Source organism: Carya illinoinensis, chromosome 11, assembly GCF_018687715.1.
Source record: "Carya illinoinensis cultivar Pawnee chromosome 11, C.illinoinensisPawnee_v1, whole genome shotgun sequence".
NCBI lineage: Eukaryota > Viridiplantae > Streptophyta > Magnoliopsida > Fagales > Juglandaceae > Carya > Carya illinoinensis.
In genome coordinates this window covers 3,989,197-4,006,350 of record NC_056762.1, presented here as the reverse complement: position 1 = coordinate 4,006,350, position 17,154 = coordinate 3,989,197, and the positions used below count along the sequence as shown (strand labels likewise).

At 38.3% G+C, this 17,154-nt stretch overlaps 1 protein-coding gene across 5 annotated transcripts; it reads right to left on the bottom strand.

Annotated features, from left to right (window-relative positions):
- Window positions 1-3,029: 3,029 nt before the first annotated feature.
- LOC122282945 (protein MODIFIER OF SNC1 1-like) lies at window positions 3,030-15,608 on the bottom strand. Of its 5 annotated transcripts, none has more exons than XM_043095036.1 (13): window positions 15,297-15,608; window positions 13,416-13,491; window positions 11,928-12,011; window positions 11,790-11,834; window positions 11,279-11,648; window positions 8,639-8,741; window positions 8,214-8,294; window positions 6,783-8,106; window positions 6,434-6,698; window positions 6,234-6,356; window positions 6,037-6,156; window positions 3,407-5,959; window positions 3,030-3,308 (listed from the first exon to the last, which is right to left on the bottom strand). In XM_043095036.1, exons 2-12 carry the CDS (start codon window positions 13,445-13,447, stop codon window positions 3,488-3,490), a joined length of 5,019 nt encoding a protein of 1,672 aa, XP_042950970.1. In that variant the 5' UTR covers window positions 13,448-13,491; window positions 15,297-15,608; the 3' UTR covers window positions 3,030-3,308; window positions 3,407-3,487. The 5 variants fall into 5 exon arrangements, with proteins under 5 accessions (XP_042950970.1, XP_042950967.1, XP_042950969.1 ...); XM_043095033.1 differs by having other exon boundaries at window positions 3,030-3,305; XM_043095035.1 differs by having other exon boundaries at window positions 3,030-3,269.
- Between the last annotated feature and the right edge of the window lie 1,546 nt (window positions 15,609-17,154).

The window sequence follows — 17,154 nt, the reverse complement described above, 5'->3', positions numbered from 1 at the left end:
TCCTCTTTCTGGCTGACAGGCGTAAATTGGCCCCCTAGTCCCCCCTCCCTCCACATCTAGCGCCCACCAAAGACGAAAAAGTCTACAAATGCAAAACCAAAATTGAGAAAAAAAAAAATCAAAATCAACCAAAGACAACAAAAAATCTACAAATCCATCATCCAATAAATACAAACAACAATTAAAAAAAAAAAAAAAACCCAACTACTCCAACTAGGGGTGAAAACCGACATATCGGTTTCGGTTTTGGACAAAAACCGAGACCGAACCGATCTCATGAAACTGATGAAAATCTCGACCGAAACCGGCCAGAGAAGGGGGAGGAAACCGTCGTCCTCGGTCTTGGCGTAACTCCGATCGGTTCGTCGGCGTCGTCGATGGCTGTGTGCGCCGTAAGAGAGAGCAAGAGACCACGGTGACTGCATGGCTGGCGAGAGAGAGAGATACGAAGAAGAAGAAGAAGAAGACGAAGGGAGAGAGAGAGAGAGAGAGAGAGAGAGGAGCGGCGGCTGGTGAGAGAGAGAGATACAAAGAAGAAGAAGACGAAGGGAAGAGAGAGAGAGGAGCGGCGGCTGGTGAGAGAGAGAGATACGAAGAAGAAGAAGACGAAGGGAAGAGAGAGAGAGGAGCGGCGGCTGGTGAGAGAGAGAGATACGAAGAAGAAGAAGAAGAAGACGAAGGGAAGAGGAACGGCGCTGTGTTAACCCTAGGGTTAAACGGCGCTGTTCCTTTTATTATTTTTTTCAACTACTGAGTCCTAAAACGACGCCGTTTCACTTAAGTTTAAGTTAAACGGCGCCGTTCCATAGGTGATGTTTTTAATGCACAGGATTTAAACGGCGCCGTTCCACTTAAATGAGTGAAACGGCGCCGTTTAGATAAGTAATATTTTCAAAAAAAATATAAATAATATAGTCGGCCGGTTCAGCGGTTTTTCCCTGGGCGAACCGCGACCGAACTGGCCGACGTCGGTTTGGCTTAAATCCTACCGCCGGCCGACCGGTTCTCTGACGGTTTCGGCCGGTTCCGTGCGGCGGCGGCCGGTCTGATCGGTTCCGGCCGATTTGTCGGTTTTTCTGTACAGCCCTAACTCCAACAAGACCAAAGTGTGGCTACGAGTCTGAGCAAAAAACCACATCCACAAATGGTCATAGGTCTCTTTGCAAAACCCATGACCATTTGTAACCTCAAACCCACGACCATGTCGTGGCCCATGACTTGAGGGTGTTTGAAACATTCTGTCGGTGTCTTGTAGTCACCACTCAACTTTACAAGCTTTAGCCTTTCAAGAAGAAAAAATGGAGAAGAAGAGGAGGTGAAGAAGAGAGAACGGCGGAGGGAGCAAGAGAAGAGAGGAAGATAGAAAGTTAGAGTTTCGTTTTCATCACATCTCATTATTACAACGTTTTTAAATTTTTACATAAAATATAATAAATAATTCAATTTTTTAAAATTTTAAAATAATAATAATATTAAAAAATAATATTATAATAATATTTTTTTAACTTTTATTTCAACTCGCTATCCAAACAGCATTTCAGAGTCTCATTTTCATTGTATAATACTTGGCTAAACTCCAAACAACGTCATTTTAGAGTAAAACAACAACGTTATTTTAAAGTAAAACAATGTGATTTATTAAAGAAAATAATTTTTTTAATATATATATAATTGCAGACAGAGGAAGCCTAAGGTTTTGGTGCAGGCAAGGGTGGGATGTGGGCCCTTTCCCGCACCAAAACGCATCCCCACCCATGTGTTTTGGTGCCCCCACCCATGTGTTCTGGTGTGGGGAAGGTAGGGGAGAGATTTAGCCGGTTCGGATCGAAAAAATTCAATCCAGTCCGATCCAAATTATATAAGACCAAATTCATTCGATCCGGTCTACTGTCTAAAAGTTTTTCACCCCGAACCAGACTGAAGGAAAATGAAAAAATATTTTTTTTATTATTTATATAAATAATTGTATATAATTAATTATTAATATATCACAATATTACATATATAATTATATAATATAGTACTAGTATATATTAATATATTAATATATTATAAGAGTTATAGTATAAATTATAATATATGTATAAATTTATAATGGTATTAATATAGTTAACCTCTAACATATTAAATCACTATAACTATATAAGGTATTATTTAATATAATATTACCAATTTATCACTAACATATAATATACTAGTAATACTACTAGTATAATTATTAGTTATAATATTGGTACTAAGTCTATAACTATAATATATAATACTAGTATCATAATTGTACAATTTATTATGAAATTTGCATTTAATAAGTTACTTAATTTTAATTTAGTATTTTAAATAAAAAAATTTTATCAATCAATTAATCAAAAAATATAAAAGAAGAAAAATGTTGAACTAAATGGACCGACCAGACTGACCTAGTCCTTAGTATGCTCTATCTGGTCCATAATAGAAAAACCCTAGACCGAATTGGTCCGGTCCAGTCACAAAACTTCCCGGGACCGGACCAAACTCCCCCTAGGGAAGGGGCCCATACCCCAACAATTAACGGCCTAGGGTGCATTGCCGACCAAGCAGGGTGCAGCTGGTGGGGGATGGGAGGACGGTTGCCCCCGTCCAGCTGCCGCAAACCCCTAACTTTTAGATCTCCAAACCGAAGCCTCATCATTAATGTAACTGACAAGAGATTGCACCTAAGAAAATAAAAAATAAAAAAAAAAATCCAGATTGAAAACCGAATTTTTGGCACAACAGGTCACAATACAAAACCAGAAACAGAAATGATTTGTGCAGTCGGAAAATGCAGTCGGCGTACAGTCGGCTGTAAAAAAAAAATTAATACGAGACCTATATAAAAAAAAAAAAAAAAATATTTTTATAACTTTTTATAATTCATGTAGTTCCCCCTGAATATAAAACAATTTTTTTATAATTTTTTTTATTCATTCCGTACAGTCGACTGCACGCCGACTGCATTTCCCGACTGTATGTAGCAAAGCCCAAACCAGAAATTGAGATATATACACGAGGAACCAGAAAACCTCACTTCATTCCTTTATGGCGTTCCATATCAACAATATAAACGGTCACTACAATACAGGGCTTAAAAGAAAGGTATCAATGGTTCCACGGCAAACCAACCGTGTGACCAAGTTACAATGGGTAGATAAGATATATTTTCAAAAGTATGAGAAAGATTTAACCAAATGCGAGTAGTACCACCATCTCAAGAATATTTTGCCCCATCGTCATCACCTTGTCTCCAAGCCCTGCTCAACGTACACAAGCCATGAATTGATAATTGACTGCTGAAACCCAAAATAATTGAAATCTTAATCAAAACATTTACAAGCGTTACGACTGAATATTCTGTTAGAGATACTACCATCTAAAATACAACAATTACCTGAAAACATCATGGATCCAGACACTGCTGAGTTGAGTCGTTTATCACCAAACAAAAACCACTGCAGAATTTATGTTCCCACTACTCGTAGTCGGCATCTACCCTATCAGTGCCACCTTGACGTCCATAGAACCTCCCCCCACCATGCCTCGAGTGATTCTGACCCCTCTCCCTGAACCTTGGACCTGTATTAGGGATTCCATCTTTAGGTCCCTCGGCAATGTTTGATTTGTTATTGTTGTCCGGGCCAACTGGCTGGTACTCGTAATGTGAATTGGGCCTCTGTCTGTCCCAGTTTGAGGATGGGTTATTATGTTTGCTATCATGCCCAGATGAGTTCCAATCTCCACGAGATTCATGCAACCTGCTGAAACGGTTATTATTTTGGTTTCCACTCTTCCGGAATCCAGATGATGACCGTTGCTCTTGTCTAACATCCATACTTCCAGGAGCTTGTTCAACTGGGCTGACAGGAACTAGGTTCGGGGAGTGGGGACGTCCCTTGAGGGAACCTACTTTTTTCCCTCTTTTAGCCTCTCGATGCCCTCCAGCACCTAATGCTTCTTCTGCATCAACTTTTTTAGAGGGAAATTGATCGTGGCAAGGTGGGGACACACCTTCACCAGTTCTCTTGTCGTGTAGTGGTGTTAGTGGTACAGTAGCACCCTGGGGAGTAGACTCCTTTTTGTTAGTCCAAACAACTCCAGGACCTCCACTTCGAACACTATTGGTTCTGCTTCCTTGACTATTAGCAGGAAATGTTTGAGATTTGGGTTGCCAATGAGCTGTTGAGCGTTCCCCAGTACCTCGATTATCTTTCGAAGTGGTAGGCAAGTGTATGTGACTCATCTCAAGGGAGGAAGATTGGGTATCAATTTTGTCCGCGTCGCCACTACTACATTCCTTCTGATCAAGACCATTATTATTCCCCATACCTTTATGCCCCTTGAGTGGAAGGCGTTTTGCTCTGCCTGTCACTCCCTGATCTGTTATGGCAGTAACTGCAACGTGTGCAACAGAATCAGAATTGTCGGGAATGTTCCCACCATCAGGGGCATTCCATTCATCAGAATATGTTTGTTGCTCTTTCACCAAACCTACATCCAGCTTCTGAGTTTGGTAATCCTTGACAGGGTTTTGAACATTTTGACCAGGGTATGAAGGTCCATCTTGCAAACTCTGCACACCAACCAACTCTGTTGAACCTCGTTGCCGCCATGACCCATGCGCTCTTCCCTGCTTATTCTGTCTACCATCCCTATTCCGGGACTCAAAGGCAAGCCCCACTTTTCCCACAGCTGAGCCAGCAGGTTGACTATTTTTGGTGCCTGGAGAAGAATCTGCTCCCTCAATGACCTCGTCTGATGTAGTCTGATTGCCTGAAGATGCCACCAGTTGTTGAATGCTTCCTTGCTGAGCCATTTCCTTCGCTACAGGCTTTGGTATATATCTCTCAATTTCTGCCCTCTTATTTTTGGGGTTTCCCTGCGCTTGATGATCAATCTTCATGAATGGAGTAATGGCTTCAACTACATTTTTATGACTGGCTTCATCTGCATCAGCTTTGTTTTGTGACCCTACGGGTGCCCAGACAGCATCCCCATGGAATTTCTCTGCTGATCTATTAAGTTGTGAGTTTTTTGACATCCTACGAGAATGCTGAGCTTTCCACTGGCTATTCGCTCTACCATGCGAATCTTCCGATGGTAAAGATGACTGATGCTCAAATAACTGATTTTCATCCTTCGAAATGGTTACTGACTGAACTGAGTTAGAATCCAATTCAGTCTGAAAAACAATTGGCTTGCCAAGTTCAAGAGAAGCATTCACAAGATTTGGTTCTTTTGCTTCTAATGATTGTGAAGTAGCTACAGATGATGCTACCTCCACTTTGTGCTTGTTCTTGCCACCCTTGTTATTCTTCTTTCTCTGTGAAACAGACGACTCTGTCATTGCATTTGCATTCATAGGAAAGCTTGAGGACCCAGGCACTGCATTTGAGTTCAGAGGCAAGTTTGACTGGCAGCTTGGGGCAATTTCAATGGCAACTTCACCAACTGACACTGTGATCTTACCCGATGCATCAGTATGGTTTTTTGGTGCCTCGTTATTGCTTGTAGAAATTGACTTTACATTAGAGTTCTTTTCCAGACTCTGCTTTTCTCTGTAGCCATTACGCTTCTGCCTTGGGGCATCACCATCCTGAATGTGGGGAGCATTATTATGACGAGTAACATCAGCACTATCAGCACCATGCTGAAATGACACGGATTGATTCTGCACTACAAATTCCTTGTTAACACTCTTAGGTTTCTCCGGAGGTAGTTCACTGGACAAATCAGGGGATTGTACAACTCTGCTGGTACTGCCCTCGCTACTCTGCATGGCATCACTTGAAGCTTCTGACTTCTGAGTTGGCCCTTTCATTGATTGCTTACGCCTATCCAAATCCTCCAGTTTTGCACGAGCCTTGGCCATTTGCTTCCTTGTCCGTTCTTCCTCCTCCTCCCTTAGTTGTTTGGCACGTTGCTCAAGCTCTCTCAACTTAGTATGCTGACAGAATACACCAAAAACATAAATCTCTGAAAGAATAGAAAGTAGCAGGAACATAAATGAAACAAAAATTTCACCTGTGCCTGATTATCACTTGGATCAAACACAGGAGCCTTGGCCATTTGCTTTCTTGTCCGTTCTTCCTCCTCCTCCCTTAGTTGTTTGGCACGTTGCTCAAGCTCTCTCAACTTAGTATGCTGACAGAATACACCAAAAACATAAATCTCTGAAAGACTAGAAAGTAGCAGGAACATAAATGAAACAAAAATTTCACCTGTGCCTGATTATCACTTGGATCAAACACAGGAACCTTGGCCATTTGCTTTCTTGTCCGTTCTTCCTCCTCCTCCTCCCTTAGTTGTTTGGCACGTTGCTCAAGTTCTCTCAACTTAGTATGCTGACAGAATACACCAAAAACATAAATCTCTGAAAGAATAGAAAGTAGCAGGAACATAAATGAAACAAAAATTTCACCTGTGCCTGATTATCACTTGGATCAAACACAGGAGGAGCAGATTCTCTCTCTTCCCTTGCTCGAGGGAACTGCAGAGACTTTTTAGAAGCCTCAAAAGATGTATGGTGGTCATGAACAAAAACGGTAGAATTAGTGTCGGACCGTGAAGCTGATACAACACTAGTCTCCATCACTTGAGCCTTTTTCCGCCACCCATCAACCTCCAGGCCATTGTGCCCTCCCTTACCATGATTACCCCCTCTGCCTTGCATATCATGGATAGATCTGCAAATCTGCAAATTAGTCTTTTACAAACATCAGAAATAAGTAATACATTTTTGGTGGACGTATACAAGAAGCATAAGAAACCTGGAGATGGTTGTTCCACCAGCAGCCATAGATTCAAGGCTCTTATCTCCAACAGAAACACCAGTTTCACGAGAGGCAGGATTTGTGATTCCAGTGGCATGGATTCTCTCAGCATACACAAAACCCCTACCACCTTCATCTGCAGGATGGCTAGCCTTGGCATTATGAACCGAAAATTTTTTCTTTTGCCCCTCCCAACTAGAAACAGATGCAATATTATGTTGTCCGTCAGCAGCCCGAGCTTTTGCATTTAGTCCTTCAATTTTCTTAATCAGAGTGGAATCTTTTGGAACAGCTGAAACAGAACCTGGAATTTCTGGTGAACCAGAGGATGCACATTCCAAATTACTTGCTGGAATGTCATCACTTACCTTCATATTTCCCACACTTTTGGGGGAGTTGACTTTGACAGGTACAGAAGAGCGTCGGTCATCACAAGTCTGACTAGAAATTTCTTGACTGGGTGTCATCTGTCTTAAACTGATTTCCACATCATTTCTGTAATCTGACCTCCAGTCATTCTCCCATGAAGACATTCCTGGTTGGTCTGCCTTCTCAATATATGCAGCATCAGTGGAAATTGTACCCTCCCATTTTCTCTCTTTATTCCTCCCATCCCAACCATTCTGCTGCTTCAGAAGAACTTTGTATGGTCCTCGTGTATCATGAGGACGACCAGATTCCATGTGTTCTGGAACCATTGTTTTGCCAGCAGAACCATATCCACCAGATCTTCCCTGTGAACTGCTAGGCTCAGGAGCATTTTGGGTCGAGTACCTATTATAAACTGGGGGGCCACTTGCCATTCCCATAAATGGAACATCTCGGTCATTTGAATTGCAGTATCCCATCGGACCACCGTAATAACCCTCGTATGCAACTGGACCAGGGTAAAAGCCAGGCCTGATTGGCATACCTGGCCGAATATAGGCATCTGTCATATGAGGTCTGTACAAATCTCCATTATTAGGATGGTGTCCCCTTGGTCCACCACCAGGTGGGGGCCCTGGCTGTGGATTGGCAAGAGTAGTAGCTGGCATTTGAGGACGATAATAAGGAAATGGTTCCATGGGAAATGCACCAGGACCAACAGGAGGTCCGTATGGATGACCTCCTGGAGGTCCTCTGAACCAAACACCACCTGGAGGATTAGTTACTGGAGGACCATGCCAAGCTTCAAAATGATGAGGAATACTAGGATTAGGGTACGGTTGGGGATCAGTCTGCCACTTCTCCACACCAGACGGGACGGCGTCCTCACACTTATCTCTTCTCCAAGAATTTGCATTACCACTTTTCACATTTGCATCTACAGAAACATCACCTGATATAAAATAAGACAAAGCTAGACATCAGAACAAAAATTGGCGTAAGGAACAGAATCTCAACATATTCATGAAAAGCATGTGAATTGAATGAATGTACACAAACCAACTATAGAAGCCCCGTTCCCCTCTTTCGGCAATGCTACTCCACCAGAAGATGAGACAGGTCGGCCATGAGAACTGTGGTCTGTAATCAACAGTTGGCCAAGCAATCAAAGCATTGCACTTGAATATTCTACTAAAGCAACAAATAACATAAAACCGAGAATAAGTCATCTGCCAGGCATCTCACGAACAAGGCAAGATTTAAATAAAACTTGTCTAACCAACATGACTGAAATTCTCCATGAAATTCAGTTTGATGAAATAAAAATACTTCTATTCTTAAAGCTTTAAAACAGTAGGTAAAGGCATGATGTAAAACAATTAAAAATAGAGAAAAGTACTCTCCCTACCTGTCATGAAAGTACTAAAAATCATAAACATGAAACCAAATAAAAATTAAAAAAGCCATCCGAAGTTAAAAATAACCTTGTGAGTCAATGTTCCTGCCAGAATTATCTTTCTCTGAACCCAGTGTAGGAAAATCTCCAGAAGACAGAGAAAACCCATCATTCTTGGATGCCATTGCCCCCTGCATGTATGACAGTAGATAAAAATTATATATCCGACTATCCGAGAGAGAGAGAGAGAGAGAGAGAGAATAAACAGAGATATAAAAAATAAAAAATAAAACTAAGCCACAGACTGGCTATGGATAGAGCATGTAGTGTTAAAAATGTGGCCCAATATTGAATCCCTACCATTCAGTGTGAGACTATCTCATAATTTATGCTCTCAAACTACTGCCACTCCAAATGGCATCAGCCAGAGAGAGAAAGCATCCAATAAAGGGAAACATATTAGCAAAGAATAATCAAGACCACCATACTAATAACAGTTAATTTGAGATATCCTCAATGGTCCTCCAATAAGTCTAGACCAACAAATGAAAAATATATAACCAACAAGAAATCAAGATCACCATACTAAATTACTAATTGAGTTAACTCAAGTAATCTCAACGATCTCCCAATAAGCCTCTAGCTATTGATGATATGGTTATTGACTTGTTGATGTCACGGAAAAATAGGATTAAGTCGGAATATATTCACAATGATAATTTTGACACTAACCAGTAGAATGTAAATTCATATAGAATATTCCACAACTCAAGTGATCCTCGACGATCTCCCAATGCACCTCTGGCTAATGATGATATGGTTATTGACTTCTTGATGTCACGGAAAAAAGGATTAAGTCAAAGAATATATTCAAAATAAGAAAAGAGGCAGTCTGTGTGTGTGTGTGTCTATTATATTCTCTCCGTACATCCATAACTCAGATGAGGAAAATATTTTCTCCGATGATGCTTGGTGGTTTTTAATGGCGAGGTTACGGTTGAGTGTTGTGTTTGTTAGGGTGAGTCTAGTGACTGATAGAATCGGGTTATAAAAACATTTAGTGATAGAATCAAAAGTTTTTCATTAGCAAAGGATGGCAGCCTCTTGCTAGTAATCAAGAGAAGCTGGAAGGTGGTGAATGAGCTGAGGATGGGGTTGTCCACAATGCAGTGATTTGCTAAATCACTAGAGGGCTTTCTAAAGGTGAAAAAAAAGGCACTTCTACACCACGGCAAGGGAAGGAAATTGCAGCTTCATAGCACAGCGATGTTCAAATGCTCATGGTCATTACTTGGCGGTAGTGGTATATGGGGTTGGCAACAGGCATAGTTTTATTTTCATACCCGAAGAGATGGAGGGAAACGGATGGAGGCCAAGGACCCAACCAATGTGGAGAATTAGAGAGGTTGGTGCTCTAGGCCCCTCCACCGGCGGGAGCCTGGCAAACTCGTTGGCAAAGGTTTCATTTGTTCCGAGACCAGCCAAGGAACCCTCAACGGTGGCCTAGAGGGCGATGGTGGGGGAGACAATAACAGATGTCTCTAAAAGGGATTTGAACAATTCCTCACCACTGAGGGCCAGTAGCAGAACCAGGAATTTGTTTCAAGGGGGGCCAGGTAAAGCTAAAAATATAATTAAGATTTTTTTATTCTATTTCTATACAATTTTTTCTGCGATATAGAACAATCAGATAGTAAGATCTAAAATAAAAATAAAAAACGTTTAATATAACCTATGTATTAAAAAAGTATATCATGTGTCAAGAACAATGTATCATTGAAATAATATAAAGACACTCATACAAATATATCGAACAAAAGAAACACAATGTCTAAAATTGTAACTTGCATTCTTTTAAAGAAACAAAAGCATTAAGTATTGAATCTAAATCTAAATTCTTAGCTATTTCTCTTTCAATATAGACATAATAAATAACCATTCAATAGACATAATTATATATAAGCCAAACCAAGTAGTAATCAATCTATTTCAAAAATAAAAAGAATTATAAACAAAAATACAACTGCATCAATACATGAAAGAAGGGGAAATGTAAATAAATAAATAAAAAAATCCAAATAACACTACATCAATAGTTCAATACCATTATATACATATATATGAAGAAGAAGAAAATCGACAAAAAAAGAACAAAAAATAGAAGAAGAGACAAGTCACACCTGAGCCTATGTATGTAACTGTTGGTCTGTAGTCTCTAGAAGAGCTGCAGAGCAGCAGATGACAGCTTTAAAGTGTCTTTTTGGCCTTTTGGCATATTGCAAGGAAAAAACTTTTCGTTTACCAGTAAAATTGCGTGCAGACGGCAGAGGAAAAGAAAAGAGGCATCATGCCCATTCATAAAAACCATCCGACTTCTTTTTTTATTTTATTAATAGTGAAAACGTGTCATCATGTTATTAGATAATTTTATTTTATATAAAATGTATTTTATTTATTTCACATTGAATTCCTAAATATGAGTTGCTTTGGAAATTCTTTTGGGGATCTACAACCTCAGTGAAGGGTGTTGAAAATGATTTGTATACACAACCTGCCAATATAACATGCTCAATAAATTAACGTCCAAACTTTTGTGCATAAATTAATGAGGAAATGATATACTGCTGCTGCAGCATATCCTACAGTAGGAGAACTGACAAGTAAACATATTTATCTTTAATTATTGGTAATAAACAGATTCAAACAATGAGCTTATGAAAAGATATACCAATATCTCTGGAGTCCCAGCAGCACCCCATGCCCCTGTATTTTCAGGCAATGGTTCAGCAAACCGGGATAACTGTGAGCTACCCGGTCTAGTTTCTGCACTGCGAGGGCGCAATGATGTCAGCAAGGTCTGATTAGAAGTCAATGCACCAGAAGCTGATGATGGTCTAGAGTTTGGGCCCCATGCATTAGCATTAGGTTCATGAGCCCTATCACTACTGGAAGTTGATGGCCTTGTGTTGCTTCCGCCAGATGAAGGACGGCCACTAAGATGGCTTGGTGAACCTGTACCACCTTCAGTTCCAGGAGACACTGTCCCCCAGGCATTTGATGTGGAAGAAGATGGTCTACTTCCCCAGCTATGGGTGCCCCTGTTAAGCATAAAATGAAGTCAAGTAACACAGGAATTCATAATCAAGACTTGAAGTAACAGCATCATAATTTTATGCGGTAGAAATCATAACTCAAACACATACGGTCAGGTTGTCTAGGCTGATGGATATACAACTTACTTGGGAACAATTTCCACACTTGGGTCCAGACCATGATTTTCCAACCTTAAATCAACAGAGAGAAAACAATCAATTTAGGGCAAAAAACCATGCATCCATATAAAGAGAACGATAAAGAAGGCGGCGGCAAACAAATACCTTTGACTCGGTAAGTTTATGGGTTTTGGAACTGCAACTTTCCCCAAAACCGTCTTGCCACCTCTTCTTGTAGAAGTAGCCCATCTTCAAGAGCATTGGGATCATTAGATGACAACTTGAGGATACACGTCAGTTACAGTGTCAAACAATTTGAGAACCAAATTTGTCCGAAGCATTCTCAAGCATGCACGGCATATACAATTTGCATAATTTGATTTTAAATACATAAAGCAGACCAAAAAATTAGTCCGACTAATCAATTACACTGAATGGGATACAAAGGACACATTATACTGAAATCGGGCAGCAAAATTGTGTGTGTGTGTGTGTGTGAGAGAGAGAGAGAGAGAGAGAGAGAGAGAGGGAGGGAGAGATAAACAAACCATACAAATAAAATAAATACAATAGATACAATTGTAACACACTTTCTTCTTTTCAACAACCAGCCAGGATGAATAAACACACACACACACAAAAAAACAAAAAAGAAATTACCAAAACAACAACGGAAACAACAAAATCCATGAAAAAAAAAAAACAGCAAAACGGGCTCATCTTTAAAGCAAGCAATGCTAAAATGAAGAGGCCTTGAAAACATTATGCCTAAAAAACTTAACTAAATTGCCCAGTGCCTTGTTCTAACAATACTTATTGACGAGGTGGAAACTCACCAAGGTAGGGCCTTTTCGGACCCATCCTCGGGTAAAAAACCCCGAATGCATAATTCCACCTTTCAAAACTGCGCATCAAGTAATCCAATAAAACTTCTTGTGCAGAACCAAACCCAAGATGTAAGGGTCTACAACTCATACCAAGCCCACTATTTTAATACTAAGTTGCATCCCGACGGATCTAACAAGATATTATATATGCACAAAAAAGAACATTAGCGTGGAGATTTATTTAAAAATATAAAACCCATTGACATGCATGTCTTGAAGAAAGAAACAAAACTCTCAAAAATGAATAAACAAATAGCAACTTAAATTGATGATACAAATTTGGCAGAGGTTTGAGACTATTAATCTCAAACAATTGGAGAAGCTTTTTGCTCTGAACTTAAAAGCTATTACCATCTGTCACTCCTATAAGCACAGCCCTGGTTAATGAGTATTTACTGGATCTTCCCAATCCTTTTTACACTGAAAAACCCTATTCCCATCCATCATATATATGTAAAAAGCATAAGAGCTCTCTCTCTTTTTTCTTTTCTTTTCTTTCTTTTTTTTTTGACAAAAAAGCATTAAAGATATATAATCCATTAACTGTATATTGTTTCTTATCAACAGTTAATAGCCAAAATTTCACCCCTAAACAGTTGATGTTGCACTTTCACCCATTAATGATATTAAAGAAGTGCTAAAATGTCTGGGATTCTTGGAGCAACATGGATCCTCGAAACAGAAAGCTGACAATATTAAGAGGAAGGGAAAAGATCCCACTGGTCCCATAGCAAAAGTGGTCAGGATGCAGAGATGAAGATGATACCTTCTCTCTCCACTCAACATACTTGACGTCATGGTCTAACTGCTGTTGCACAATCATTCAAACAATTTGATTCAGCCTGAGGAAAGGAGAAAAACAGATTGGTCAATATAAGATGGTCCAATTATGAATATGAAGTTAAGAACATTCAAAGCATTTACAGGGATACATATAAACCTCATTAAAGCAACTACATGGATATTTATAGACATCATCCATAAATTACGACTCTTCCTATTATATGAGCAAATTTCAACTAAAGCAGAAACCATTGTAGTGAGAACGATTTCTATCCATAGTCTTGAAAACTAGTTAAGGTAGGCTTCCTCCATGTAAGCCAAGAGCTAAATATTCATTAAATTCTTCATTGGCATTCAGTTCTTCCAGAAACTGCCCCACTTTCTAAAAGATTTCCATACCATTTAGATGCTCTATTGGGCCAAAAGATATACATAGTTTTATTTATCATATTACATATCATTGTGTAACGCAAATGGAAGGCTCAAAGCACATGGCCTATACTCCAAGAGGACTAGTCAATAATACAATTGGAGCCACATTGGAACCTTATAAAGAGCAAGAACTTCTCCTTCCCAAACAATGTGGGATCTCATACACCACCTACCCTTATCCTTATCCTATGGGGTGTCACACATTAAAACGAAAAATTCTATTCTGATATTCAAAAGTACCAGCCGCAATAGGATTCAATTTAACCAGCTGCAGTAGGATTCAATACCATTTCAAATGTTAAACATGATTCGAGAATATGATGTTCTAAGTTCAGCTCAATTCCCAATTACTTTCAAAATCATTCCCCCCATTCTAGTCAACTGATCAACTGAAGAAGCAACAACTTTCTTTTCAATCCAGTTTGGCGGGCACACAATTACAATCTCGGCCTCCCCAGTCATGCATAAACAACTATGCCCTGGACTCCTATTTAATATCTCATTCCAACATCCTTTTAGCTAGACAAAGCTCAACTTAACAATAGTCTCCATCATACAAGGTTCATCTCAAACCCTGTGTATAGCAATTCCGCTTCATACAGGACTAACCTTTCTTTTAAACTCTACCCTAAGTCCTTAATCACTTCCCGTACAATGGTCTTTCCCCACACCTTCAAAAAAATTGAACCTATATAATAGTAATCATCTATGCTAGCATTTTTTAAATTTTATTTCTTCTTATGGCCAAGAGATACTTACTAGCAGTGTGATTAACAGACTCCCAGTTTGAAACTCACATTCCATACTGCACGAAATTTTAAAGCGCCAAACTAAACCATAAGATAATTAAAAGAAACATTTATTCAAACACCTTTACAATATTGATCACTATCCCAACCCTTACAATTATAAAAAGACTAATAAATTGATCCACACACCACCACTCACACAAAAAAAAATACAAAAACAAAGAACATGTCTAAACCAGTCGTGATTCTTACTCAGCTACGAAATCAATCCTCCAAAAGAAAAACCTACCGACCATGCATACAAAATCCCTCATTTCCCACGCAAATACATATCATGTTTAACACAATATACGTATCTAAACCAAAAATTAATCGATAATCCTGATTTGGAAAGAAAAAGTAATCCCAAAGTAACATGTAGCAAAACCCGGAATGGTCCGCTCAGCTGCCGAGGAAGCAGAGGGTACATACGAGACACGAAAAACCCAAATAAGAACACGAGAATATCTCGTAACACATTTCGCAGAATGATAGTATCATAAAGTCAGTGAGTTATCTATTCCATTCCTATGCCAGAGCGTGCAATTTTCCTCTCATACGATTTGTCGGGAATAAAAAAGAACATGGACATAAAATAGCATCGATAAAAAGAAACTAAAAAAAGGGGAGAGAATTCGACTAGCCTGATACGAAGATAGGTTTCAGGTGAGTCGAAGAAACCCTAGAGAGAAAGGAAATCCGAGAAAAGATTTTGAGTTCTTCGAGGAGAAAGAAACGAAAACACGATCGGAGCCTCGCTCGTTGGTGAAGATCGCAAGAGAGGTTGAGAGAGAGTGAGAAAGAGAGAGAGATCTCTGAGAGAGTTGAAAGTGACAGAAGCTTCAGATCGAAGAAAAAAAGTGGGGGACGGGGGAGAAGGGGACTCTGGGAGGAACAGAGCTGGAGGAGGAAGAGTTCGAGGATTTTAATTTGTATCACCCTCTGCCCGTGACAGTAACGTCGAACTCTCACAAAATTAAATTAGAAATATAGATCAAACCTACTTTTTTTTTTTTTTTTTTTTTTGTAATTAAAGGAATATGAAATAAAGAAAAGATTCCAAAAAATATTATCGAAATAATCCTATTAGAAGACTTTTATATTTACTAGATATAATTTAATTATATAAAATTTAAAAACTAAATAAAAAAATCATTATTTTTATGAAGTAATATTATTAAGAGAAATTCTTACATTACGTAAATCTCGCACACTCTCTTTAAAAAAATAAATAAATCTTAAATATACGTAAAAAAAAATTTTTGTAAATAATAGACCCAATTTTTTTTTAAAGAGAGTACATCAAACTCTCATACAGCCTTGTTTGTATTTAAAGATAAGATAAGATACGTTGAAATCAAAATCGAAAGTTAAATAAAATATTATTGGAATATATTGTTTTAATATTATTTTTATATTAAAATTTAAAAAAGTTGAATTATTTATTATATTTTGTGTGAAAAATTAAAAAAATTATAATAATTAAATAATATGAGATGAAAAGTTATGCAAAACTGAACGAGACAAAACTATATACTTGTCCCAGAACTTTCACTGCAACAATTTAGGGAATATTTGATTTCACTGCCTGTGTATTTTGATGAAACCTTTAATCCCATGGAAAAGACGGTCATAATTCAAATAATATTGTCAAACGCTACCATCAATGGTTGGCCTGATCCTCCCTAACTTAATTGATAGTTCCACTAAGAATTCTATATGGATTACCCTTATGTATGTAGACTCCACTAAGCCATGTATGGCTCAAAACAAGCTCCTCAAGCTTGATTTCATTCCTATAACCAATTTCTACTGTGTTTGGTCGTCACAATTCCTCCATTTTTTTTTTTATCCTTCTAAACCACAAACCAATGGCCCTCGTTTGGTCTAACACATGTCTTTGATATGGCTAAGTGCAAGCACATCGCCATTCCCACGGTAGTTGGACAACACCTATCCTCTCTCATATGCCTTTTATTTACTCAAGCACAACATTTTATCTAAGTGATTTTAATTTTCTTTCTATTTTTCTCAAATAAAAAAGGTTTCTTTATTTGGGAGCTAAATGATTTAATTGCTTAACCAAGCGAAACATAGGCATGCGTGGATATCATGAGTTTTATTTGGATGGGGAAGTGTTTGAAGATGATGTTTTATTGAATTTTTTATGAAAGTTTTGAGTCCTATTGAAACTTAATTTTGCATATCTAAAAGCTTTTGCAAGAAATGTATTTGAGAGAGAGTTTTTGAATATTTTGTTAAAGAAAAATTCTATATACCATACCACAATCTTATTTTCGTTTTATTATATAACATGAGATACATTTATCATTATTTTTAAATTTTGATAAAAAGTATATATTTTTCATAAATCTAAAATCTTCATATCTATAATTCTACATTAGATTAGCCATTAGATTCATCAAAATAATAATATAATATTATTTTTTTAATAACAATATTTTTATTTTTTTTCATATTTTGTAATTATACTAACTATAT